The sequence below is a fragment of the Rhea pennata genome, chromosome 12, assembly GCF_028389875.1.
Source record: "Rhea pennata isolate bPtePen1 chromosome 12, bPtePen1.pri, whole genome shotgun sequence".
Taxonomy (NCBI): Eukaryota; Metazoa; Chordata; class Aves; order Rheiformes; family Rheidae; genus Rhea; species Rhea pennata.
This window is the reverse complement of record NC_084674.1, coordinates 18845244-18872130: the sequence shown is the minus strand read 5'-3', so window position 1 is coordinate 18872130 and position 26887 is coordinate 18845244. Positions and strand designations below refer to the sequence as shown.

The 26887-nt window shown below is 34.3% G+C and overlaps 1 protein-coding gene across 6 annotated transcripts in view; it reads right to left on the bottom strand.

Moving 5' to 3' along the window:
* The window catches only part of RAF1 (Raf-1 proto-oncogene, serine/threonine kinase), a 79686-nt gene that overhangs the window by 1355 nt on the left and 51444 nt on the right, over positions 1–26887 (bottom strand). For 3 of the 6 annotated variants that reach the window (XM_062586005.1, XM_062586003.1, XM_062586006.1), the window contains 16 exons: positions 23701–23916; positions 22698–22810; positions 21491–21593; positions 19710–19867; positions 18647–18745; positions 17025–17178; positions 15472–15531; positions 13653–13680; positions 13432–13559; positions 12659–12776; positions 8889–8973; positions 7738–7914; positions 6528–6574; positions 5062–5180; positions 2270–2401; positions 708–842 (listed from right to left, as the gene is read on the bottom strand). In XM_062586005.1, coding sequence (XP_062441989.1) covers positions 708–842; positions 2270–2401; positions 5062–5180; positions 6528–6574; positions 7738–7914; positions 8889–8973; positions 12659–12776; positions 13432–13559; positions 13653–13680; positions 15472–15531; positions 17025–17178; positions 18647–18745; positions 19710–19867; positions 21491–21593; positions 22698–22810; positions 23701–23907 — 1863 coding nt within the window. In that variant the 5' untranslated portion in view covers positions 23908–23916. The remainder of the gene's footprint in view (positions 1–707; positions 843–2269; positions 2402–5061; positions 5181–6527; positions 6575–7737; positions 7915–8888; positions 8974–12658; positions 12777–13431; positions 13560–13652; positions 13681–15471; positions 15532–17024; positions 17179–18646; positions 18746–19709; positions 19868–21490; positions 21594–22697; positions 22811–23700; positions 23917–26887) is intronic. The other 3 variants (XM_062586007.1, XM_062586008.1, XM_062586009.1) reach the window with 3 other exon arrangements.

The following is a 26887-nucleotide window of genomic DNA, read 5'->3' as shown; positions in this document are numbered from 1 at the left end:
TTCATCTCATTTTAGAGGATGGGAAAATATTTAATCTACATCATGATCAATTAGCAAGCATCTATACAAGTCTCCAGGACAGTAACAGGGAAAAAATTGCACAATCTGCCCAAAAGACTTACCGTTTAGAAAACAAAATTTAGAAAGAACCTTTTAAACAGAAAAATTTATACTTGATTGTAACAGATAGAGAGTATTTTCCCAGAATCTGCTGATATTTAATTTTAGGTATTTAATGAGTACGAGAAAGTATCTTCATCCTTAAAAGGGCAAGATAAGGTAAAGTATGCTATGTGAATATACTGAAAACTGCAAGATGAATTTAGATCCCCAAATGAACTTTGTTTGCATGTTCAAGTTTTGGGAAAGGCAAGTAGGAATGGTCACTTGTCTCCCTTCATACACACTAAAATAAAACGTTGATATAAATATAGGCTTTATTTTTATTATTTTTTTTTTACTTGCCTTTTAAATCGTCAATTGTCAAAAGCAAATTTTTTCTAGTATTGGTCGTAACATTGCTTTGCATATGAAAGATGCACATACGAGTCAACATAAAAATAGGAAGCCTGCTGCACTGTATTCCTACTATCTACTTTCCTTTTCTGAAGTAACTAGTGTATGCATTGAGAATGGTTCATGTTCTAATGGCCATTTATAAAATATTTTGAAACTATTACACGTTTACATAGTGAAAAAACACTTACTTGTGGAAACAGAGGTCGTTCCTCCCTAACTTTCTTCAAACAATCTGCTACAAGCCTCTTCATTGCTTTGGGGCAGTTCTTGTACAGTTTACTGAGGTCTGGAGAAGCATACCCTCGGCCAACCATAAAAATAATCTGAAAAAAGAACAAAGAATTAGCAAAACTACCAAAGTTATAAAAGTTGTTTCACTGGTTGACAAGTTTTAGTGTCCTAAAGTGATTAAACACAAGTACCAAAGGTGCACAAACTGGCAAAACCTTACAGCTTTGTTGAAACAGGTTAACTAAAAGAATGGTCCAGCTTTTGTATAATATAGGATATAATTCAATCTAAGTAACACTGTGGCTTATAAAATTCAGTAAGTGAAGGTACTGTTGCATTCAGAATAGTGACAAATGTCATTCAACATTAATACTTATTGGTTGCCAGCCAATTTGGCATGACAACTCAATTTGTCAGCACAACAGTATTTTCAGGCATCAGTAGAATACCTTGAGATGACAGATGTACAGATGCCAAGTTGAAGGAGGTCATCATAACTAAGGCATCATGACAGATTATTTTTTGCTTAGGATAAGGGGTTTTTTGTTTGTTTGGATTTTTTTTTGAGAAAAACAGTAAAGTGATTTTTTTTGTTGGAAAATACATCATCTGTTCAAATCAAAGTTAACAGAGTTATCATTTATGATTTTCATCAGACTTCCAGTTATCTTAATAGTTGACTATACTATACTGATAAGACTATTAATCTGGTAATTTTTTTTTTTTTTTTTTTAACTAACTTAACAGAATTGGCCTCTCCTGCTTGAAATACAAACTGCAAAACATTCTAGGGACTGAAGTCTAGCATTTTTCCCATACACTGTTCATTATTAGATCTTCATTAAAAAAAAAAAAAAAGAAAAAAAGAAAAAGAAAAGAAAGAAAGAAAATCCACTGAGATCAGGTGGAGATTAAAGCAGAGCTCAGAAGGATCTGCTTTAAGTCCATGCCCTGCAGAAGAAAAGCTTCAGTGATGAATTAGTTCTACACTTGGTAGGCAAAAGCATTCAACTAAATAGAACAGTTGAGATTTCGATCCTTAACGCGTTTCTTTATAATCATCTGTTAGCTGACTTGGTAAGATCAAAACTTAGTAAATGTAATTCATGCAAATTAACACTCAATGCTAAAAGGTCTGACAATAGTTTATTTACTTATTAAAAAGCACAGAATCCAACTTTGCTTTTCTAAGCAGAATTCTTAACATCAAAAGGGAAATTTCACATAACTTTTAATATATAAAATACCAAGATTTTACTTAATTAGCAAATGCCTTTCAGCCCTAAATAGATTAACAGAGCATATTTTTAAATGAGAAATTATTTTCCCTTTAGTAATTGTCACTGTTTATTTTACTGTAAAACATTCCTGTATGCAGTGCTACTGCTGATATGAAGCATGATGTAAACAAAATTTCAATTCTTGCTTTGCATTTGTTTTCATCTTATGCTTCGTGAAGAAAACAAGATACACTATGATCAGAAATAAAATGCAGTATTCTGAGGAATATGTTTCTTACCTGATCTCGGTTGTTTATATGGGAGTATGGCAATTCTCCTGTCATTAGTTCATATAATACAATTCCATAGGAGTAGACATCTGACTGAAAACTAAATGGGTTACTGTCCTGCATCCTTATCACTTCTGGTGCCTTTAGGAAAAAAAAAAAAAAGAAGTATTAAAAGCAAGATTAACAAAACATGAAAACAGAAGGGACAAGAGAAGTGGAATGGAAAGGAGAGAGGGATCTCAACCGAAAACTAGTGCGTGAAGTGATACCTCAGACCTATGACAAGTTGGCTCTAGAAAAGCTCAGCCACTGTTATTCTACATCTTATAAAAACAATACTGTTGAGAGTAAAGAAACAAACAAAAAAAATTTGAACTTAACACAGCATTTACGAAAAATGATTAATATTCTCATTTGAAAATGTACACTGATTTTTGTTACATCTTGCATACAACTGAGATCAATTCATCATCAATTCGTAAATGGATATAGATGTATACAAAGGGAAAAATGCTTGCTTGACAAGAGCACTATTCCTTTTGTATTTCAGCACAGAAGTTCCAAAAAGCTGCCCCTGAGTCCAGCTACACATATACAAATAATTGTTATTTAATAAATAAATCCTAAGTGCACATACACTAGTAAAATATATTTTTGTCTAGACAAAAACTCCATTATATTGTTACCAGAACTCAGATCCTTCCTCCAACAAAACTTTAAGTGCTCCCAAATTTTCATGTATTATTTCAAACACTTAACAGTATGTCCAATCTATTTGTTCATGAGAAAACCCAGAGAAGGCAGGTAATATAAATCAATTCTAATAGACTTAACTGATTTAATCTCTACTAAAATCAATACTGAAAACATTTAAATGATATGTGAAAGCAAAATGTGAAATAATATATATGACGACAACTGGGGGAGAAAGGGGGAAGCATTCCAGCGTCTTTGCAAAACAGAGTAGAATTATGCCCTGAAGCTAAAGAAAATAGAAGAAACAATGTGACACCATCAAAACAGCTTTCCTATTAATTCCCTAAGATTCTTTTTTCCTAAGTCCATCCCTTAATTTAACTGGTATAAAAGGTACCAGTTAAAGTATCCCACTACAGTTACAAGAAAAACAGAAACCTCAGTAAAGGGTTGTATCAACTTGCAAACAAACAGGATCGATATTTCTTTTCTGTGTAATGGAAACTCAAAGTTGGTCAATACATGATTAAAAAATTAAAAAAGCAAAAATGCAAAGGATTTTTTTTCCCCCAAGACCTGTTTTATGTATATAGCTATACTATTAAATAAGTTAGTTTTTAAATACTTTTTGGAAAAGTGTGACTTAAAAAATTGCTTCTAGTTTTCTAATTTTGTTTCAGTTTATTTGTGTGTCACAAGTAAGTCTTGGCCAAGCATCTTAATTCTTAATGAATACTTTCTGACTTTTCTCAAAATATGGATACTTAAGCAACAATGAAGACTAGCAGCCTCATAAGTATTAAAAAAGAAAACTATTTTAAGTAACACCTTAAACTGTTTAAATAACACCTGCTCAGTGCTAAAAAACTAAGATTTAAATTTTACTATTATTTAGTATTCAGCAAGTTATTTTTATTTTGTCACACTTCAGTGGAGTACATGCCGCAGATGTAGCTGCAGGCCCTAACCTGGAAGCCAGAAAATATCAGAAATCAGTCTATGTTCTAAAACTAAGTAAATTGCAATGTATTAACCAAAATAGGTCAAGTGAAATTTGAAAAGAATACTGCATTTAATACCACAGTGTGAAGTAAGAAATTTAAGCATGATTTTGATGATGCCTTTTAATCTGGTAATTGGCAATTTTCTCATTTACTCTGTTCAAGCCGCAGATTTGAAAAGTTAGTATTTCTGCAGATCATTTTTATGAAGGAAAAAATCAGAGAAATGGCTTTTAAATGCATGCAGAAATTAATTTGGAAAGACAATTGTTAGGAATCTACTAGGACTAGTAGATTCTACTAGTCTAAGGACTGTGCAGTAACATTACCAAAAAGAAAATTCCCTAAATTTTTCAGTACATCTTAGGAATGTCCATGCACAAACTGATGTTCATCTGTAATGGTTCCGAGCTGTCTCAAAACTTATCTCATCCAGGGTAAGGAGAACTCATGGACATAAAAACAGTATCTTGGCACACATCAGGCATCATATCACAGTACCAAAGATAAATTGTGTTCACACCCTTGCCCCAAGGGGCACTGCCTGTCTTTTCCCCACTGGTGTGCCAGTGCCACTGAACATGTGCTCAGCACGTGTTCAAGAAGGGATGTTGCCAAGTCCCAATGAGGGAGCAGGTGAAGAATAGGCCGTGGTGCTCAACATAGAGAAAGACAGGGTCTCGGCAATCTCACAAATCCACCATAATCCAATTAAATCCTGCTCTGCAGTGAGACAAGCCTAATTGGGGAAAGGCAAGTTAACTGCAAGAGAAAGGTTCTCCTCTTCCCTTGGACAGCTCCTTGGAATTCCACAGGCAACCCTAGCTCTGCCCTGGATGCGTACAGCAACTCCAAACTCAAAAGGAGAATAATTAAATTCACATGAGGATGGTGTCTACTTTGAGAAAACTAAGCACTCCAGCACTTCATTTTTAAACTTTTCTTTGTCTTACATCACTGGATAAAAGTCTACACAGTACTAACAGCACATATTAAGAATCATTTTGATTTAAAGCTTTGTCAAATATAAGTTACAGTCTTCAACTGACAAAGTATGTATTAACAAAAGAAAACTATTTAAAAGCAGTAAAACACTTTTCTCACCATCCACAAGACTGAACCAGTGGGCTGTTCCACCTGCTGAGATCCACTCCACCTGGATTTTACAGTTGCCAGACCAAAGTCTCCTATTTTCACTGTGAGGCCTTCATGAAGAAATATATCTAAACATCTGTTAAAGAAATTCTGTAGAAAAGAACTGTATTTTCTGACATGGCTAAAGTGCTCGGGTCAGGGTCATCACAAATACAAGTCAACTAATCCAAGATCATTGCTTATTTTCTGTACCTGCTATGAATTGCATCTTAAATACAGGAAAAAAAAATTTTTTTTACAGCATCCATATTTATAGAGTTAACACTTGAGACAAAAGGATACTAGATGTTTCAGCACAATTTGTACATTTATCTTTAACACAGCTAATTTCTGTTCTAGCTCATCAAAATGTCAGTGTGTCAGTGACTCAGGAGGTCTTAAGTAAATGACATCCAGAGACACTCTTGCAGATCTTCTGAGACTTAGAAAAGGAATCTCTTTCAATAGGAAACACTCAAGTTTGTACTACTTGGTACTTCTACGAAGACTGACAGCTAGCATTTTGTTGGGGGTATTTTCAGAAGAATCATGTTACAATTATATTTAAGAAAGTTTTAAGTTCAAAAAGATGAGTCAGATGTGTAAGCATGACAGAAACACCTGCTTCTCATTAAGTGTAATAATTTGAAGGGAAAATTTCACAGAAGTTGCTACAATTATCAGGAATCAAACGCCTAAACATCTATATACTCAACTCCTATATTCTAAAATGATTGTTCTTATAGCCTAGTTGAAAATGGGAAACCTCTTACTTTAGATAACTATTGAAGTTGGGGTGTTATTTATAATGCCCTTTGCAAAACACACTGTTCACATTTTATGAAAGGAAATTTCCATTTATGTAGCTAGCTCAATAGATACTCTATTTAGCAGTTTCAAAAGCAGAAATTTTCAAAGGTGAAAAACATCATTTTATTCCATATGTATTAATAAATTCATATCTTTGTAAGAAATATATTGGTAAAGCTTCTGTTTTCCGGAGTTTAAATTAAGATTAAGGCATTTTAAATAACAAAAATATGGGAAACAGTAACCAAAAACACGTGTGCATACATGTAAGCATGCACTTGCATACAGCCCCATCAAGTAAAGAGTGCAGCTTCTGTCCAATACAGTACTTGTATAATAGAGACACACTGCATAAACACTATTAGATTAAAACGGGCCACTTCTGAAGTACACAGAAGTGAAGTTGCACATCTTTATTTCACCTTTACACCAACAATTAGGAAAGTAAGCATGCAAGTTCTACGAAAGTGCTTGCTAGAAAGTGGCTTCTTAGTCATCAGTAGGAATTACTCATTATGTAAGTTGCATACATTTGAAACAGCTATTTAAACCTCATAAAAGCACTCCATATAAATAAGCAATCACCCTCACATTAAAGGAAATACAATTAAATCAGAAAAGGATACTATTGGACTTCATGTCTCTGTGGATAATATTCTTTGCATGTAAATAGCTGTCAGGAAAAAATAAGAAAAATGCTGTAATGAAGGTTTTTTATATTTTTTTAATTTACTGAAAAACACTATATCATTTCATGATATACTCAACTGCATTTTCATTGCTCTCTTGCTTTAGTGAATTTAAAAGACGAGTCTACTCTGGGGAAAAAGAGAAATGTAGCAAGCACAAAGCTACTGCCCTGCATGTTATAGAAGGAGGAAGCTATGCAATAAAGGAACCGCAAGAAGAGAGAGTAGCGTTACAGTTATGCAATAGAATAATGCCCTGAAGAACTGGATTCTGTCCTGATACTAACAAAGTTTGTATGCTATGCTACGGGTCACTTCTCCACAAACTGCTTTCATTTGTGTTAACAATATACGTTCCTAGTTTTTTGGGTGTCTGACTAGAGACCTTGGTTCCAATCTACAAAACAGATGAGCACTGACAGCTTCAGTGAACGTCAGTATCTTATATGCTATGAATATTGTAATATTAATAGCTCTGAAAGAGAAACTGAACAGTTATCATCTCAATTCAGGTGTCTCAAGCATGTTTCCAAGATTAATCTGTGTGCATGAGCACTGTAACTGTGAAATGGGAACAAATGGCCTTCCCTCATCTCACAGAAGTACTATGAGTACAAATTAGTGTTTGCCAAAGCACTGCAATGTTATAAGCAACATGGCGGGGGTGGCGGAAGTAATTCTGTGTTCAGAACACAATCTCATCTAGTGTGTTCCAGTAAGACCTCAAGCTAGAATTAAAGTACAGGAAAGTTGATTGTTAAGTATGCTATATTGGACTATTGGTCTAACATAAGCTAGGACAAGAGTCCATGCAAAAAATAGTACATGAAAGTAAGAATGAACACAACAGTGCTGAATTAAGACTGCACAAGATCTTTACTTTTCCATTTGAGTGCTTGACCTTACCATGTTAACAGTCTTTAAAATGGATCAGGGTCTTTTTAGAGCTCCATAACAAAGATTTAAATAGTATTTCAGAAGTTCTGAAAGATTTATTCAAACATTCAGACATTACTCTGTTTACCATAGTGACACTTTTTTGTGACCCATTATTATTTTAAAGCAATAACTTTGTGACTTGGGGGGGAGGGGGGGGGGGACATCATTCCAAGAGATTAAAATAGCCACCATTGTTTATCCTACTCACTCCATTCCCTGTGCTGTCTGCCGGGCAATATCAATGAGCTGGAACATCTGGAACTTGGTCTCTTGAACATGCAGGTGTTTATACAGACTGCTTCCTTCACACCATTGTGTAACAATAGCCAGGTTATCTTTAGTCATGTAGCCCATAAAGAGCAAAATATTAACATGCCGAGTCTTCCTAATAAATAGCAGTAGAAAGAGAAATTAGTATTTTTATAAAAGACATTTTAAAGTTCTTCAAAACATTCATTCCCAGCTAAAGGCACATCTTTCAGCTTTTGAGCCCCAAAATAAGTTTCCTGCAAAACAAATTATGAAATATGTGGATGTTTTTGTAAAGTTTGTTTTTAAACTAACAAGAAAATGCAACAGTAGTTAATTGCTATTTTTTAAATAGAGATCAGCTGTTCTCTGCTTTTAATGCAAATACTTTTGTTTAGGACATTATTTAAAGCTATCCTAGTATTACTATTCTTTTGAATGAAGGATGTCATGAAAATTCAGGCTTTCTGAAATTACTAACAGTCAAAGTTTAAGTCATTAGGTTAACAGAAATCACCCTGAAAGCTGTGAAAGTGGTAAGTTTATAGTATATAATTACTATTCCCATCAGGATTTAGTCTTCCATCTAAAGGAATTAACACATGAGACTAATTTTTATATACTCTAATTGGTTCAGTTCAAGGATTCAGTTTTAACATAGATCGTTAACTGGATATTACAGAAACAGTATTTGAAAGCAGAAAACAAGTTATGTGGATCAGAGACTAGACTCTGAAAAAGGAATTATGCTACAATTCTAAAAGGCACTGTTCAAGTATTCTCTCTAGCGATGACAATTATGGTAGAATTTATTTATCTCCATTTTTTTATGGCATGTCAAGTGTGACCTGGAAGATTATAGAAGTTAGTATTATTTATCTGAAGACTCTGAAAACCAGTGAAAAACCACAGAAATACTCTGAATTATGGTTGTATCTCTTAGTTCTATAACAGTATTCAAAAGTATCATTGTATGATCTCTTTTCTATTCTTTCTCTCTGGACATCTGCTTTTGATTTCGTGAAGCACAACATATTGGATAAGACAGCTAAAAGGAGCAGTCAAATGCAGTGCCTTTGAATATCAAAATTTATCAAAGACGCTACCAACCTTAATACAGCCACTTCATTTCTGAAAGCTTGGAACTGTTCTGGAGTTGGATCTACAACCTTTAGTATCTTCACTGCTACATCCCCTGAAAATACATTTACCGTATAAGTTACTAAAAATTCAACTGTTTTGTAAAACAATATTAACATACTTTTTTGCTTAAAATCCTTAATTTCTGTATAGTACACCCCTAGTAATTTGTATGAGGTTAAGACTTTTCTGCAGACATACAAACTTCTGCAGTACCAAGCAATTCACTTATGTGACTTTGTATCTAATGAAAAAGTCATTTCATCAACAAATAGCAAAAAAAAAAAAAAAAAAAAAAAAAAAAAAAAAAAAAGATATATAACTAATTTTAATAACAAATTTGGGAAATAAGGAAAAATGAAATATCTTACTGTTCTTTAAGCTGATACATTATAAAATTTTACTCAAAAGATTTCATTTGAATCGCTTTCAATGTCAATTCAGTGTCAATGCTTGCTATAGATTTTAATATCTGTTAAAGGGTAATACAGAGGGGAATGTAGTATGCTATCTGTTTAGAGATTGTACAGAGAAAAGTTGTAAACAACTTGACAATGCACACTCAGAGAGCAGAATCACACTGATGCGACAAGGTACAACAGTGAAATGAAGCTGACTGTTCTAACAGAAGTAGAAAGCACTAACAGCAGTACCCACAAACTCCTCAGTGAAAGGAGGGAACACCACATTCGTTTTAACTAAGGACAGACAGAACATTTTCAAGAGAGGATAAACTTGCCTTGACGTTGTATCAGAAAGGGAAATGGAGCTTAGAAAAACTGACACTTTGATATTAGTCCTCAGGTGAGTAAAACAATAGATCTGAGAGATGCTATACTCCAAAACAGGCTTATTTCAGAGTTTAAAGGCTGCTGCCACTTAGAATTACTGAACCATCACCTACATTAATAAATCTCTAGTATGACAGACTTCTCTGCTACCACAGTTACCAATTATTTTCTTCTTAGATGGTCTCTTTTCAAAGATATATGTGAAAATGTTAGTACGGCTCTCTACTACAATAATCAACTGAATACAATAGGAATACTAATCATTCAAAAAAGAATAAAACAACGACAAAAATAAACACCATAAACAGACTGGTAGCTGGTAGTCTGCTGAACAGACTACGAAAAGGAGATGCAAGCCAGTAACTGAAAGTTTCAGAGAAAGTACCCTGATGAACTCCAGTATCTTCCAGTGCAGTTACCCCAGTTGCTTAATTTGCTATGTAATCTGGAGTCAGAGATCCACAAATATTGAATACATTATTACACATTTATAGCCATCTTTAACTTCACTAAGTACAGTATTCTTCCTATTTCATCCCTTAGGATCTTCCTAAAGCAAACCATCTCAGATTTTCAACTTACAGATCTATCCACTTACTGAAACAATGGAACATAATTGATAGAAAAGCTACATTTTGACATAACTACTAAAATAAGGCTTTAAATTAGCCAATTTCTAACACAACTATGTTGATGTACAATATAAGATCAACAGATGATTTATCAGTACTAGAAATTTTTTTGTTTAGGAACAGTTTAAAGAAAATTGCTACGAGCTATGCCAAGACACGCAAAGATGCAGCATTCACCAATTATAAGCTAAATGTATTCAGATTATTTTTCAATATATTCCCCATTATATGTGCTCCATTGATTAAAAGATTTCTTTAATCTAATAGGTGAAAAATGTACTGTTTTTGAGTCAGTTGCCATATTTTTGTAGGCCTGACGCATTCCCCAAGCAGTTTTCTCTACAAAAATAAAAACACAATAGCACTTGGTTTTTAGCCGCATTCTGAAGACCATCATCTTCCACCCGCCCCCAACCACCAAAAACCTAGAACTGATTACCAGGGTCAAGGGGGAAATGTGACTGTTTATGATAGGTAGTCTTCCAACCCATTTAAACTGCCTTGGTTCTCTTTCCTCCTTTTAAATTTAGAAGCATGCTACAGGACACTACAGGATCCAAATGGGGTCTGTAACAGAAGTGTTGCAAATATCAAAATTAGTACTTAACCATCAGAACAATCTTGTAAAATACGGAAGTGCAAGATACCTGTTCAATGAGACACGCACTCCCCAGAGAAAGACTGTCCTTGATGCTATTAATTTCACCTTTACTTTGGAAGACTAAGTCGGGGAAGCTTATTAGAAACCTAATATGGTTTGCATATAGTATATAATATGGTATATAGTATATAATATATAATATGGTTTGCATATACTATAGATGTATACACAGTCCTTCCAAAACTGCTCCAAAAGTTCATTGCGATTAGCCCCACACTGCTGAGCATAATAGAAAATTTGACATCTCTAGCATAATCTAGAATTTCTACTCAAGTCTGCAGCAATCTGCCAACTTCAATTAATTCCATTTAGCATCATTGAGACATTTTTATTGCTGCGTTTGTATTATCAGAAGGGTTTATTACAAAGAAATCATTCTTCAATTCTAAATAGAAAAGATTTGTGAGAAAAATAAACTTATAAATCTGTTAAGATCACAGCTATATAATGGTTAAAATAAATAAACAAATAAATAGGAAGCTCTCCTAGAAATTTCTCCTGTACCATAAGCCAGTAGCAGGGAGGTGAGGGTAGGGGACAGGGATTCAGTAAAATAGTTAAATCACTGACACTGATTTAGAATTTATAAAATCAGATTAGGCTGTTATCTTCTGATAAATTAACTTTGACCTTCCTGAGAAATCAGAATAACTACGTATGGTTACAACTTCAATATCAAACTAGGTGACAGCTATACAAACAGCTATTTTGTGCACACACAACTGAAGGTGCTTTGTAAATCTGTAGCTGCATGCATTTCCTATTTAATACACAGAAGTTCTTGATACATGAAGAGCAGTTGTATTTTTTTTAAAAGGAAAACATATACTAAAATTCACATTTAATACTTCATATACTTTCGTTTATGTGTTTCATTTCACTTAAACAGTTCATGAGTATTACCATTAGCATATGAACAGTCTTTCCACTGATGCTGACAGTCTTTGGGATCTAAGACAAGACATATGAGTATTTGTGCTTTAAAAATAGAGGGTGGAGAAGGAGCCAGGTCTGCTGAATCTTTTTTTAAGCTTATCTTACAACAACACTACTACTTATATTAGAGCCTGGAGAGATGTGCATGTGTGTTTGTGTCTAAATCAGAAGTCCTGAATTTGGGGCACAGTTCTGTAATTCCTTGATGTGGCTCTTTTGAAGCTACTCCAGCTAATTTTATCTATCAAATTCTAACATCAACAATTTTTCCCTTAGAAATACTCCACAGCGCAAGCAATTTAAACTCATTTTCTTTCACTGCTGCCATAAATGAGTATGCTAATAAAATCACAGATTATTAAAATAATAATAATTTAATATCAAGCTTTGAAATTTCTCACCCCAAATCCTATTAGTGAAAAGTAAACGTCTTTTTCAGAAAATAAAATAATATTGGCTCCAATTTACCAAACATGGAAATCTGTGGCAGTTAAGAAGTTCAGATTTTGATATCTGCTCTGTCAAATCTTCTCTTTGCCTTAATTTTCTCACTGCTAAAATTAGCAAAGTATTATTTCTCACCTAGTAATTTCAGTTGTAGTTGTGCACACAACACAGCTAGAACAGTTTTACCTTTTTCTGGATTGCTGGGGGAGGGTTGTTTGTTTGTTTACAGTATCAATGTTTTCAAAAGACACTTAACACTTCTTAAGTACTTACCATGCCATTTGCCTTTGTAAACCGTTCCAAAAGAACCTGATCCTATTCTGGTAGAAAGCATGACTTCACTTGCTTCTATTTCCCAATAATAACTGGAATCTCTTTGTCCACGAGGCCTCTGAAACAAAAATTAAAGTACAATTATGCTAAATATATGCATTTAGATTGCACAGGCATATAAGTTTTATATCAAGAATGAAATAACTTTGTTCATGCAATCTTAAAATGCACTGGAACCTTTAAGGTTTTGTTCAGTAATCTGGGCGAGGTGGGGGGGACTGACAAGACACCAGGAACTGAGGGAGAAATTTTAATTGATACTAGAGAAAATACTAAATTCACATACTCTTTTTTTTCTTAAAGCTTTTTCTCCCCAGAATACTATTCTATTGTTTCCCCAAACTGAAAATACATGAAGAAAAGATAGAATATTTTCTTGGATGTTATGAAGCTACCATAAAGTTTTGTGCTAGAAACTGTATCGCACTTTTTCAGTACAAACTGTATTTCAGCTTGTACTGAAAAGTATATCAAATTAACATCTGAAATTCATTTTCAACCTACACTTTGTTGTGGGGTTTTAAAATGCAAGGCAATAATGCTATCTTCTCCAAGTTTGTGTATATAGTAACGATGGAATTTTAACTAAGTACAGAGTAATCCAAGAAGTTTACCATCAACTTTTATTACCCTTTAAATACAGAAATTTGTCCTAATATTCCATTACTCCCATTCAAGCTTAAAATTTAAACACTAAATACTGCAGTACTTACAATTTTGTTTTTTTCTTGTGTATTAGATCCAGGGGCTCTCTCTCTTTGAGCTGGGACTGGGGTTTTGGGCTGTGACCAGCCAGTTGGACTCATATTGTTAGGACTTCCAGACAGAGCAGAGGGTGAGGCTTAAATATAAAAAAAACAGAAGAAAAAATGTTATGGGGAAAAAAAACCCCACAAAATAATATTATACATTATTTTATTTTTGGAAATCATACCTGATTCACTATGGCTTCGAATTGCATCCTAAAACAGAGAAGATCAATAAATTTATTAAATATGTGAGAACATACACAGGAACAAGTAGAAATAGTTGTGTTGAAATAGCTCTTAACAGTTTTGGTCAAATACCATATAGTATTATTGACTAATACCCTCCAAAAAATGACGGATTGGTTATTCTCAAGTCACAAGAAATCTATATGCTAGAAAACATGCAATTTGTAAATTCCTACAATATATTTAAATATTCAAAGTATATTAAAAAGTATTTTTTTAAAAAAGACACAGTACAGGAAAAACACCAGAAGTACTGTCTGCATTCCCACCATTGTACATGCTTGTATTTCAGATTTGCATATAGCTTCTGTGATGGTCCTGTGTCTTCAGGGGACAAACTTTCAAAGACATTTCTGCATTACAGTAGGAGAACTTCTAAAGCCCTATACTACTTCAAGTCGATATACATTTAGAAATATCCACACTGTACTACTTGAACGCATAAAAAGTTAAGTCTTGTGTCCTACTCAGAAACATCTGATTTTTTAAAAACATTCTTGCACAGATTAATGGTATTTGAAGAAAAATAAGTCCTTACCCTGTTCACCAGTTGGTACAGTGCAACAACACTCACCTCATGCCACAGGCACTTTACAACACAACTCTACAGCCATGCACAAGATAAACTAAGCTCTGACAAACATAACTTAACAACTTTTCTCACCTGCTATGTATTATCCCAAAGTACATACAGGAAAGGTAAAATATCCAGGTACTGTATAAGTACAAAGCAAGAACATGCACTGCAGAAACGTTAAATACTGTAAATGTTAATGAAGGTCAATTCAAACTTTCTAACTAGTTAGTAGAATAATAAATTAAAGATTTCACAGGAAACAGAACAAGCCTACACTCCTCCACAGAATCTTTCAAATAACCCAAATTATCCCTTATTATAAAGTTTCATTTACAAAATACACCACTTAGCTAATTAATTACACTCCCCCAGGCTTGAATCTAAATATGACAGGGTTAGTCCAGAGTTCCTCTACTGTGTACCTGAGTGGATTAAAATCCGCATCAACTATGAAGAACTTTTGGATGTTACTAAATTTGTCCTTTCTGAGGGCAATAAAACGTTTTTTAAACTTGCATTAATACAAATTACCATTTTTTCTACATTAGTCTGGAAATTTAACTTTCTTCAAGTGAGCTGGTAAAGAATCACTAAGTAATCTTAAATTATTATCATGCTTATATATTTGTAATTCAAAAACAAATGTATTTTTGTTGCACTTCAAACCTAAGTTAAGGACTATTTCCTTTTTTATGAATCCTATAGTAAATGAAATCGAAGTATTCTACAGAGTTGTTCTTACAACACTTACAATACAAACACAAGTGCTGTAGTCCATCATCTTTGCTTTGATGGGAAGTAAAGATAGTACATCATGTTTTTAATCTAACTTTCATACAACTATATTCAACTAAATAGTTTCCAGAGAAAAAAAGGCCACACAATAGATGTGTTTGAGATGACTTCATTTTAAAAGCTGTATGACCAAATACATCTCTAACCCAACATCATCAAACAAGTTTTGTAGTAGTATGGATTCATCCAGTTAAATTAAAAATGAAGCTACTCTATCGATCTGCCTCTTCCAATTAGTGTTCTCAACATTTAAGTATAAACATGCCATAAAGATTTTCATTAAATCAACTCCAGATTAAACATTTCATGTGGACATTGCCACGGCTTACAAGTTACAGCAATCCTGTTAATCACAAGAAAGCAAAAGGCACCAAGAAAATACCTACTCTTCCCCTCAAACAAAATCGTCTGCACCAGGAACTGGGAGAAGCATTCAGGCTGTTATTCTAGGTCAACAGGGTAAAAGAAAAGAACAGAGGGAGTATAAATTTTTTTTTTTTAATTCTTAGGATAAATGAAAGGAGAAGTAACGTAATTTGTTTGCTATGTGATAATTAAGTGCAGCAAAACTTAAAAAATATCCTTCTTCAAAACTAAAACTCCACTTAGTATCCATACTTTGGTAAATCACTTTATTAAGATGATCTTTCTCATATCCTACCAGAAAGCAGCTTTTGGAAAAGCTGCTATTGCCTCTATGACAGGACAACTACTTCCATTCAGTCCTTTATGATTTTAGGGAAGGCAGAGTAGAAAGCATTTCTTTCCTGCTATACATAAAGTATATCAACAGAAGTATAATAAACAAACATCTTCTTAAAAGCTCATCACACTATAGAATTTAATATTCTCCTTCAGGAATGTTTCAGGATTTTTCTCGTGCTATAAAACACCACCAGCCTGAAGGCTTCTGAAGCAACAAAACAGGCTGCATGCCTAAGAAAACAAGAGAAGGGACAGGTATCTCGCCCTGTGAAACTTCGCTTGACAAAAAGCTTCTGTTCCAGAAAAGCTTCATAGTGCTGTGAAGCACTTTGCTTCTGCTCCACCAAAGATCCCAAGAACTTCTCTGGCATGTTTCAGGTAAGCTGTAAAACCTATACACTACCATCTGAAGAAGCAAGTGAACTCAGCAGCGTAAGGGTTTGGCTTAAGAGTTTTTAAACTATCCCAGAGCAAAAAACAAACACTGTTCTCTCTACAGTCCTACAGTTCAGCACTTTGATTCTGCAAGGCTTTCCTGCAACCCCCTCCTTATTTTGTTAAAGTTATCTCAAAGAAAAAACAAAACAAAACAAAAAACACCTTCTCCTTTAGTCCTAATTTCAAAAAAATTGTCCCTAACTACTGCCAGTCTAAGGAGAGAAAAAAAAATTTATAAATAAATAAATAAAAGCTTGGAAGTAAGTAACAGTAGAAAAAAATCTCAAAGGTGGCTTTACCACATAAGCAGATGGATGTACAACTGCCAGTAAGTTGATTTCATTATTCAGACCCTAAGAACTACTTGTGGACTTGCAGTACCTCCAGTCATATTTAAAATAAACATACAAACAAACAAACAAAAAAACTTGAATAAATCCAGATTTCAAAAAACATTTTAGGTATGCCCAACAGTAAGTATTTCTACAACAAAACTAATTTTTTTTCCAGATCTGTTAAACTTTTGAGTGTTAAGATTCCTCACATCTTTACAAATAATGGGCACCAAAATCTATTTAGAACTTTAGCAAAGGTGATAAAGACTGCATTAAAGAACTGTTAACTTTGTGGTCACCTACATTCTTCATCAGCCAGCCAACTAAGGAAAACACTATGCAAATGACAGAGGCAAACTAAAATAAAAACCAAAAAAAACCCCAAAAACCCAAACAGTAACTATTAGGTAGCCAGTTGCAATTTGAGTTTAACTGCATACTATTCTCCTCAGCAATATTACCTCAATTATCCTGCTGTCTACAGGCACTGTAGTGCTAACCATATGGACATTTGGTGTGGATGTAGATCGCTGTCTTTGGGAAAGGGAGCCCTCAGAGGAAGGATTCGAGGCATTGAATGTGAAGGCATGAGGTGTAGAATACCTGTGCTGTGAACTGAGAAGGGAACAGAGAGAAAGGGAAAGTTATGTTTTTTCATTTTTTTTTCCTCTTGCAGCAGTTGAAAAAATACTGTTCAATGCATCTTGTCCAAGAGCAATATACACAGAATACCAAACAGAGGACAAGTATGGATTATGTGCCAACTAAACTATTTAGTTGGCTAAATCATGCCAAGTTTAACTTAGAAATAAATAAAAAATTGACAGTTGACATGGTATCTTTAACACTATTCTGCACTTCTGCCATTAAAAAATTTGCCATGGTTTGCCTCAATTCTTATCAAATCACATTTAAAATGCTGATAATCTGCTGGATTAATTCAGGTCTGCAAAATTTAAACAACTCCTTCATTTCAAGCCTAGCTTGAAATGCATAGCTTAAAAGCTACTTTTACTTCTAAGCCCTAAGTTTGTAAAGATTTGCAAGACTGTTCAATGCTTCACACAGAACAGCCAGCAAGGAAGTCATGAAACCCAATACCAGTTAAAAGGAGGCCAACAGTGTAAAATTCAATTCAAGCAGAGCCATAAATCACAGCTAAAACCAATCAACCCTATTTACCCCAAATCACACAAGCAGCTTAACTGAAGTCAGCCAGCTTTTACAAAAAGCTTAAAAGAATATCAAGTTAATAAATCACTGCTCAACAACACTGGAAATAGAGTCAGATGGCAAAGAGAACGTAAAATCAATTACTGATGCAATTCCCTCTAAAATACATAAATAAATAAAATCTTTTACAAGTCAGCTGCTTGCTTTGTGCCTCATTCCTGAATAGGCCAACATTTGTCACAAGGATGTAGAAAAAACCTAAAAGATGGTCTGCCCTCTTCAGGCTCTAGAATTTCAAGGAAATAAAATACAGACACAAATTAAGATCAGAAGATGGGCAGCTTCAGAAGGGAAGTGACTTTTATTTTAGCATTTAAACCTACAGGAACTTTAAGTCTCAGATTTTTTTTTTTTTTAAAGAGGGGCATGTTCATCTCCACAGTTCCCAGTGTTCTCTCTTTAAGCTCCTATTTGTAATCGTAACTTTAGAACACTATTTTAGTTTATGCATTCAAGTCAGGCAAAACAAATGAGTCCAACCTTAACTATACACTTATCTGATCAGAGGAAATATAAAACTAATTAGCACAATATCAAAGGGAGACTTGAATATTCTTAGGTAGGAAAATAAAGCCCCTCCCCTCTTCCCCCAGAAAAGGTTTAATAACCTCATTTAAAATCTTAAGATTAAAAACTAAAACTATAAAACCTCAAATCAACATTTTGCTTGAATCTAAGAACAAGAAAGGATATTACATGATATCTATGATGAAGTGGTGTTGCCTTCTTGCACATTCATCCCAACCGTCTATGTGATTGTTCTACTTCTGAGGAGTTGGGAGTGTCTTGATTTTTTGTTTTTAAACAACTGTATTTCCCAAAACAGAAATGATAGGAAATACTAGCTTACCTAACAGGTATCCGGGAGACAGACTCCCGCATCCGTCTCATTGTCAAGGGAGGTAGTGCAGGGACACCACTGTCACTGATATTTGAATTTGGGAACAATCTGAAATATCAACAAAAACAATTACAATTTCAACTGCTACACTACCTCCTGTACAATGCTGCTGAAGCTGGGAATTTAAAGGGCTGTTTCTTTCATTATAACGAACTTCAAGAACATGGCTCAGTCTTTATAAAATGTTTTTGGTTTGAGTTTTTGGGGGGTTTTTTTGTTTTTTTTCCCCCAAATCTGTGTGTAGTATGATTAAAAACTATGCCTGCAGACTCCCAAAGGAAATTTCGGTTTCAGATTCCCTTAACAGTTTTCTAGACCAAGTTTACTAAGTTCTGTTAAATCCAGATAGCACAAAATGACACAATTCATCCTACACCTCTGATGACTGGTTCATATTAGAAAATGCATAACTATATGACTAAGTTCAGTTAGAAAAACACAGTCACTAATTAAGACATATTTAAAATCACTGACATTTCAATTATAGGTTTTAGTACTTTTGCATAACTGGACTTCCAGCACAATGATTTTGAACTTGCTCTCTAATTAATAATGGAAATATATTACCCTTTATCACCTTTCTCAGAATTGCATTTATTTTCCAAGTGAAAAATGTTGTGGTCATTCTGAAACTCTCATTTTTCCACTAGCTAAAGACCAATCGAATCATTAGCTTTTTCTCCCCTTCTAAGAAAAGTAGTATGTAAGAGGAATTACTGTGTCCTCCTATGTTGGAAAAATAGCACTATAGCAATTGCCTCATCTTTTATGATCTCTTTGTATGCTTGTCCCAGAGTATTAAATTTACAGCAAGAACAAAATGCATGTAATGTAAAAGGTCTTCATCATCTGGGCACAGACAATCATTGCTGGCTGTTCCATAAAGTTCTCTGTATGAATGAAAGGGATTGCACTTCCAACAATCCAAATTCATCTCTATTATTAGAGATGAAAATTGATGCTCTTCTGCTATGGAAAATTACTACTGATACTAAAAAGAAATTGTTCTTACAAGAGTTGCCTGATATTGCTCCAGTCGACACACATGGTTGGAACTTTAGTGCTGCAGTGTTCATGGAATTTATAACCACATGTCTGACACCGAAATCCATTTAGCAGGAACTTCTGGCAGATGTCACAAAATGCAAGCTTTAGAAATGTCTTCCGAGCCTAAAAAACACATTAAATGCTTTATTCAAGCTACTAGCTCTCTTAATTAGCTAAAATGAACATCTTTAAAGCTTGACATAGTTAAATGGCAAGTAAAAGTTACCAATGCCCCCCAAGATGTTACTAAACTTAAAGCCACACTTGAGTGTTTTTGCATATATTTCCAATTCAGCTGGAAACAATGAAAAGCTTTCAAATATTTAGGGCACTGTTCACTTAATCATTTAACAAAAAACATTAACTGTATTCCACCATCTATGTCTAGTAAGGTGAGTGAGTTGGCATGAGCGGGGTGACAGGGCAGAAGTGAGAAGAGGTTTGCTGTTGTTTTTTAATAATATTGAAAGCAGATGAAATCATATGAACCATATTAATCAAATGTTTGTTGTGAATTTATGTATGATCAATACCTCCTGCACAAGAAAAATAGAAAAATTCCCTAGCAAGTAAAACAGTTTAAGAAAATACTATTTTTAAATGACATATTTTTCCAAAGCTTGGAAATTTTATATATAAATATTTTATATATATACATATATATTTATTTAGAAAGTTCCCTCCTCCAAATTTGAGCCTCCTCGAGATGCTGAGAGCAATATTGCTTTTTTGGTGATCAATTGCAGACAAATGCATTTGTAGTTTTCTAAAACTGCAGAGTAGAAGCAAAGCTACTTTGGGTTTTATGTAAGTCATTCCTAACTTCTCTAATAGATATAAATAATTATCCTTTAGTCTTGCCACAGTGTATTTCTGGGGCAAAAAAACAAATAGGCTAGACAATGGAGTTCCCTTTTCCCTTGTAGAAAGAATAAAATAGCACAAGGTAAAACTTAGAGTTAGGCATTATCTCTTCATTAAAAAAAAAAAGGGAAAGAAAGAAAAAAAGAAAAAAAAAGTAGGAATTCCTATAATTCTTCTCATCTTCCATTTATGTGCATCTTCCTTTGCCTTTCCTACATAGCCTAAAAAAAAAATCACACAAAACAGAGCTAAAAGTATTTATTAACCCTCTCTACCCTCAGTAAATAATACATGGCTGAGAAGAAACTACAAGCCTGAAAGTCTCTCATCACCAAAAAAAAACCCCAGCAGCTGGTCAAATCGCAAGACAGCATTAGGTCACAAAGCAACACCATGAACTTGCAAAATTAACAGCGCCTCTGTATGTTCAGTACAATTGGCTAAAGCTCCACAAGGCTACCAAGCTTATTTTCTATGAACCAGAGACTAAAAGGCAAATTATCTCCCAGTTCTGGGCTTTAAACCATAATATCCAAATATGACAGTTACAGAAATATAAACATTCATATAAACCCATATAACAAGAATGGCAATCATCAGAAATTTGATGAATATACTTAATGTGAACTTTTAAAAATTTCTGACACCTAGGAAACACTAACTTTAAATAAAATTACAGCATTTCATTGTCAACTGGTATTTAGCCATTGGGGGTAGAGAAAAAAATAATAATAAAAAAAGATCACGTCATCACTTCTGAAATTCCTCATATTTAGAAAGCCAAAAGGTACCTAATGCCTAAAACATTTTTTGGCTGAATATCTAATTCAACTGATATAACTGATTTAATTGATATTGAAGTACAGAAGAGAAAAAGCTTACAAAATTGTGTGTAGTGAGTGGAACATGATCAAGAAAGTCCACTTGCAGTTCCTCTCCGATCAAGGAAGCAGCATCTGTATTCCAATCCAAGCGCACTTTTTTACTGTAAGAAAGAGTAGGGAAGGCAAAATTACTACAGAGATGGGAAAAAATATATATAAAAAAAGTCTAGTCTAATCAATAACATAAGTTTTGTGCACTTTAAGTAAACTGAAAATAAATACAAAAGAAGTGAGGCTAATCTCTTATGATGAGCTGTATTTCAGCAACTTTCAACAAAAAAAAATTGTAAGCAACAACTAATTTTGAAGCCATAGCAATTCAACTCTTTTTCATTTGTTTGAACACAGAAGTGATTTTTATATATTGATTATTTGGAATAAGATAAGGTCCCTAGAAGTTATGGTGGAGTCACAGAAATACCTTTATAAACACAACATAATAAATTATGAATGGTAGAAGACTAAGTGATACGAAATCCGTATTACGTGCTTCAGTACTAAGGTTACTTGGGACGTCCAAATTACACAGAAGTGTAAACCTACAAATGACCTTCTCATGACTGAGGCATAAAAGAGCATTCAGCCCAAGCCTTCTGAGGTGTGAAGTTAAATGTATTAATGCCATGAGATACCTTCACTCCCTCAGCTTGTAAAAGAATCATTTGGTATTTAATAGCAGCATCCCTGGTCCTACAAAAAAAAAAGGAATATCTGAAGTGAGACTTTAAATTCAAACACTGGTAAGTTCTAGAGGGCTGCAGACTTTTAGAACTGAACAGAGGAGATCTTCATTCAGGTTGGCCAAGAATCACTAACGCTGACATTTACAAACTACGAGCGCAGAAGAAAATTATAGTTCAGATATGAATGCATACTGTATTATTTGATCTAGAGTATAATTAAAAAAAATAACTCTATAAGATGCTAAAAACACTTGAGTTTCCCCCTCAATTCTGAATATTTTCAATATTTATTTTAATTTTGAAATGAAACTGAAATTAATTTTTTGTATTACTCCAGGAAGCTTAAGGAGCTGTCCTTTAGAGGAGCAAGGAAAGCAACAGAGGTTTTCACAACTGAATTGCACTCTTAAAAGAAGCTAGCAGAAGAGGGGAAGCAATAAAGCATTATTGTTGCTATTCTAAAAACAGGATTTTAAAATTCTCTGGTTAAAAGTTTCTTATATAACATAATAAGACTCCTACCCTTTTGGTTCAGTAAGGAGTCGAAAAACTGCACAGCATTCAGGCTGCAGACCTCTTACTTTAAGTGCCTTCGTAAGACAATCATGCAGGGTCATCCCATTTCGCACGTTTACCTGTGACAAAAGGAAAAAGAAATTGTAATGAGTGATGGCAGAATTATATTAAGCTTTTTAGGAAAGAAGTCAATTTTTTCTCCTTTTCTTTAGGAGCTTCAATAAAATGCACAACTGTAAATAAGAAATTAAAAATTACCTTGCATTATATAACAACAGACTCCTGTGCCTGCACAGTTTAATTCACTGCGCATCAGGCAGGCATACTGTCTGCCCTACACACAATTACTCTATGCTTACAGAATAAAGTTTTGAAGCCATTTCATAACCTTTTTTTTCCCTACAATTTACTAAGTTTCTGTGAAACAGAATTTTATATAGCACTTACACATGCAGATATCCTATAAAAGTAATAAAAATGCATGCAAATGAAATTACCTTGGATAATTCAAGAAGAACACTTCTTGAATTTCAGTTTCCAGGAACTTCACTAAGATTTAAGAAACTACTGGTAAGCTCCGATTCAAAAAAAAAAAAAAAAAAAAAACACTCATAGAAATGTCACCCTCTAAGAAGTTTCAATTCAGCTTTAAACTACCATAATTCACTGTGGGCATCCAAGTGAAGAAAACAGTGATAGAAATCACGGTATGTTTTACTTCACATAGGCATCACCACTTAGATCAGCCAACTACTGTCTTTCAGTGTTAGATATTTTATGAAACATATCCTGTTCATGTATATTGATAAACCACAGCACTGATGTAGAAAAATACAGGTTCTCAAAATACAGAAATACTCTTTTCAAAATACATCTTCCAAAATTCACAAGCTGATTACATTTTATCTAATCACAAGAAGAACTCTTCATGAAGTCTGGCATTTCTATTGCCAGAAGCACGCCACAGCATTAGCAATGAATTTCTTACATGCAGGTAATGTCGACTTACCACCGTGCGTTGCTTGTTGGGCAAGAAAACTCGAATGGTATTACTAGTTTTGGAAGTATCTGATATTTTCCCATCATCAGATGCTCGGCGTTGATAACCAAACTGCTGGACAATAGTAGGTGAAATACAGTTTGGGCTATCAAAAACAGAATCCTTGAGTCCAAAACCATTACTGATTGTCTTCCAAGCTCCCTGAATGTGCTCCATTGATGCAACCTAAAAAACAACAAAATTAGGAGAGTAGAAGAAAATTACAATATCCTCAACTATCAAGAAGTGGTACTCACTCTTGCTAACAGAGCAGATTTCACAGCCTCTTTTGAAAGCATCTGAAAACCGCCGAAAAAAACTGAACACTTCTCTCCTGTGACATGATCACCTGGCACATATATGGTTCACCCACATCTGCATAATCAGCCTTAGCCTTGAAAGCATTTGACTTTCCACACATGCATAGCTCAGCAACAATGTACATGTAATTCCACTTCCACTGCTTCTGTGGTGTCAGAGGAGCATCTTATCATCATCTTAATTTAGGTAATCTACGCCTGAGGAGCCTTCGGTAGCTAAATGCTAGCAAGCGAATTGTGCTGTAACTTAGATATAGCCTGGAAGCCATGAATTGTATTAAAAAAAGGACCAATTGAAAATTTTAATAAAAAGTACTGATGAAATTCTATTTTATCAGTGATCATTTTCTAAACATGAGTAGGAAGTTTAATACCGTTAGCATACCAAAAAATACAGAATGTTTTCAGTGTTGCAAGGTACATACTTTAAAACAGAAAACAAATTATATAAAATAATAATAAAACACACACACACAGTACATACTCAGCTGCATTTCAGCTTAAATTCTCCTCCAAATGCAGATGCATGCAAACCCGTGTTTCTCCGAATCAGCACACAGTACTACTACTGCACACTGAAGTGCAAAAATACAAGTATTACTACTTTTTCCCCAACTATTACAATTCTAATGCAATTTGATATCCAAATTATACTACAAGCATCTTACTCAGAACTGAACAGTCTGAAACAGTTTTGAACCTTGCATTTTTTGGCGGGGCCCTAAATTTCCAAGTAGCCAGATTTATTACTAAGTTTTCAGAAAGAAAGAGAGAGAGAAGATAAAATAAATGAAACAAGCAAAGTAAGTATCATAGTTTATTTCCCCATGAAACTGCATCCCTCCATAAAAGTGTGAAAAATTCACATTCGTACCCCTCAGTGCAAGTGCACTTCTTCTGTCATGTTAGTAGCTTAATGCCAAATTAAATTTCAGTAGTTTTGTACACCATCTATATCCCTGATCATCTTTATGAAAGGAAAATTAAGGCTGCAAAGTCAAAAAAACAAGTTCGTCAGAAAACGTCAAAATAAAGATCCTCCAGGCAATCTTAGTTCAGTCACTTTAAGGTACAGGACAGACCAATATAATTCCCCTGAAACCAGTAACAACTTAATTCAGTACATAATACCAAACATGTCTTTACTGACACACCTATCAATACCTGTTAAAGTCTCATCATTTGGTGTGTGGTCCTGTGCATTCTCTGTTGCAAATTATTTGAACCTCCCAATTGATTTCCTCAGATCCTGTTACGTAGCATCCATGCCAACGGGGGGGGGGGGGGGGGGGGGGGAAGGAGGAAGGGAGAGAAAAAATAGAGCTCTCCCATCCCCAAATCTTCACAACCTTATCTCAGAGAAAAGGATGTCTTTTGTTACAGCTGAAGAGCTAAAGTACTGGAATTCATGAAAAAACATCTTCACTAAGCATCTGATTTGAGATATGCTAAAGGATAAAACTTTTCAAAGTGCTTCACTCAAAGTGCAACTCCCACAAGCTTTAGCGAGATTTGTAACTACTCAGCACTGCTACACAAACTCGGATTAGTATCTGGAAAAGAAATATTCTAGAAGAAAGAAAAAATATTGTGCAGGTTCAGTTGTTCAAAGGTTTAAAAGTATTTTTTCTAAATATCAACAACATTTAAAACAATACCCAATCAAAATCTAACAGTAGTTATTCTGATTTTTTTTAAGCCTACAGCACAAGAGATTAGTCTTGCAGCTGATACAAGAAGTGAACAAGGAATGGGAGAACACAGGGAAGTTGTGTAAAAAGGAAGGAGAAGGGGAGAGAAAATCTGAAGAATGAGATGGGAGTTCAACATGCACAAGCAACTACAAGTGAAATAATCTAACAATTCACATGCAACTTTCTACTGTTAAGAATCAGAGAAGTGAGAAAAGGTATGTACAGTTACAATAAACATATTAGGCATAGGGACAGCCACAAGATTAACCAATTAGATAGCAACAATAAAACAGAATGGAGATAAATTGTAGGTGAAATCCAGTCAACTTGTTCTCTTTCCTCCTCTTAACTTCACAACTTTGTGGGACTATTTCACCCTTCTAGGTACTATATGAGAGGAAACAAGGCAAAAGCTCAACTGAATTCTTCTGCTGAGTAAGGTGAGGTAAGGAATAACAGGACAATGATCAAAAGCTCCCTGTACCCACTGCTGAAGTAAGCTGGCAACAATCTAACAAAATAGTTTTTATGTTTTATATTTTGACATGCTGCCAACATTTCCTCAAGAATTCAAGAAAAAACAGGAAGTGGCAAAAAATTCAACTTGCATCTTGACAAAGGCTAAGTTTCATACAATAAAAAGGTACTTCCCTAGTCCTTCCCAATACAAAAGGCCTTCTACATACTACAGAAGACAGAGCCTACTTAATAGGAGGTCATAGAAATAATTTTTACGATTGTACGTACAACCCAAGCTCAAAAACTTAAAGACAGCAACTGCTATCAGCCTTCTGTACAATACAAGTATCTTCGACTACAAATGCACATCTTTGCCTCAAATCCTTTGCTCAAGGAAACACAGTATATTCAACAACACTCTAAACACTCCTTCAGACTGATACTGAGTAAGTAGCTGCAGTTATTCATCAGCCATCTTTCAGGCAGTAGTTCATGACTGTGTCCTGGCAGCTTGAACTGTCTTACAGATGTTGAGAGTTTTTTTTCAAAAAAATCAAAGTATTTGCTTCCTTACCTCAGCAGGTAAAATATTCCCTGCTATTTAAGACATAGCTTCCTTAGCTCTTCTTCCTGCCTAAGCTGAAGGCTATCTGGTTCTACCTGTGTGCTCCAGGGAAGAGCAAT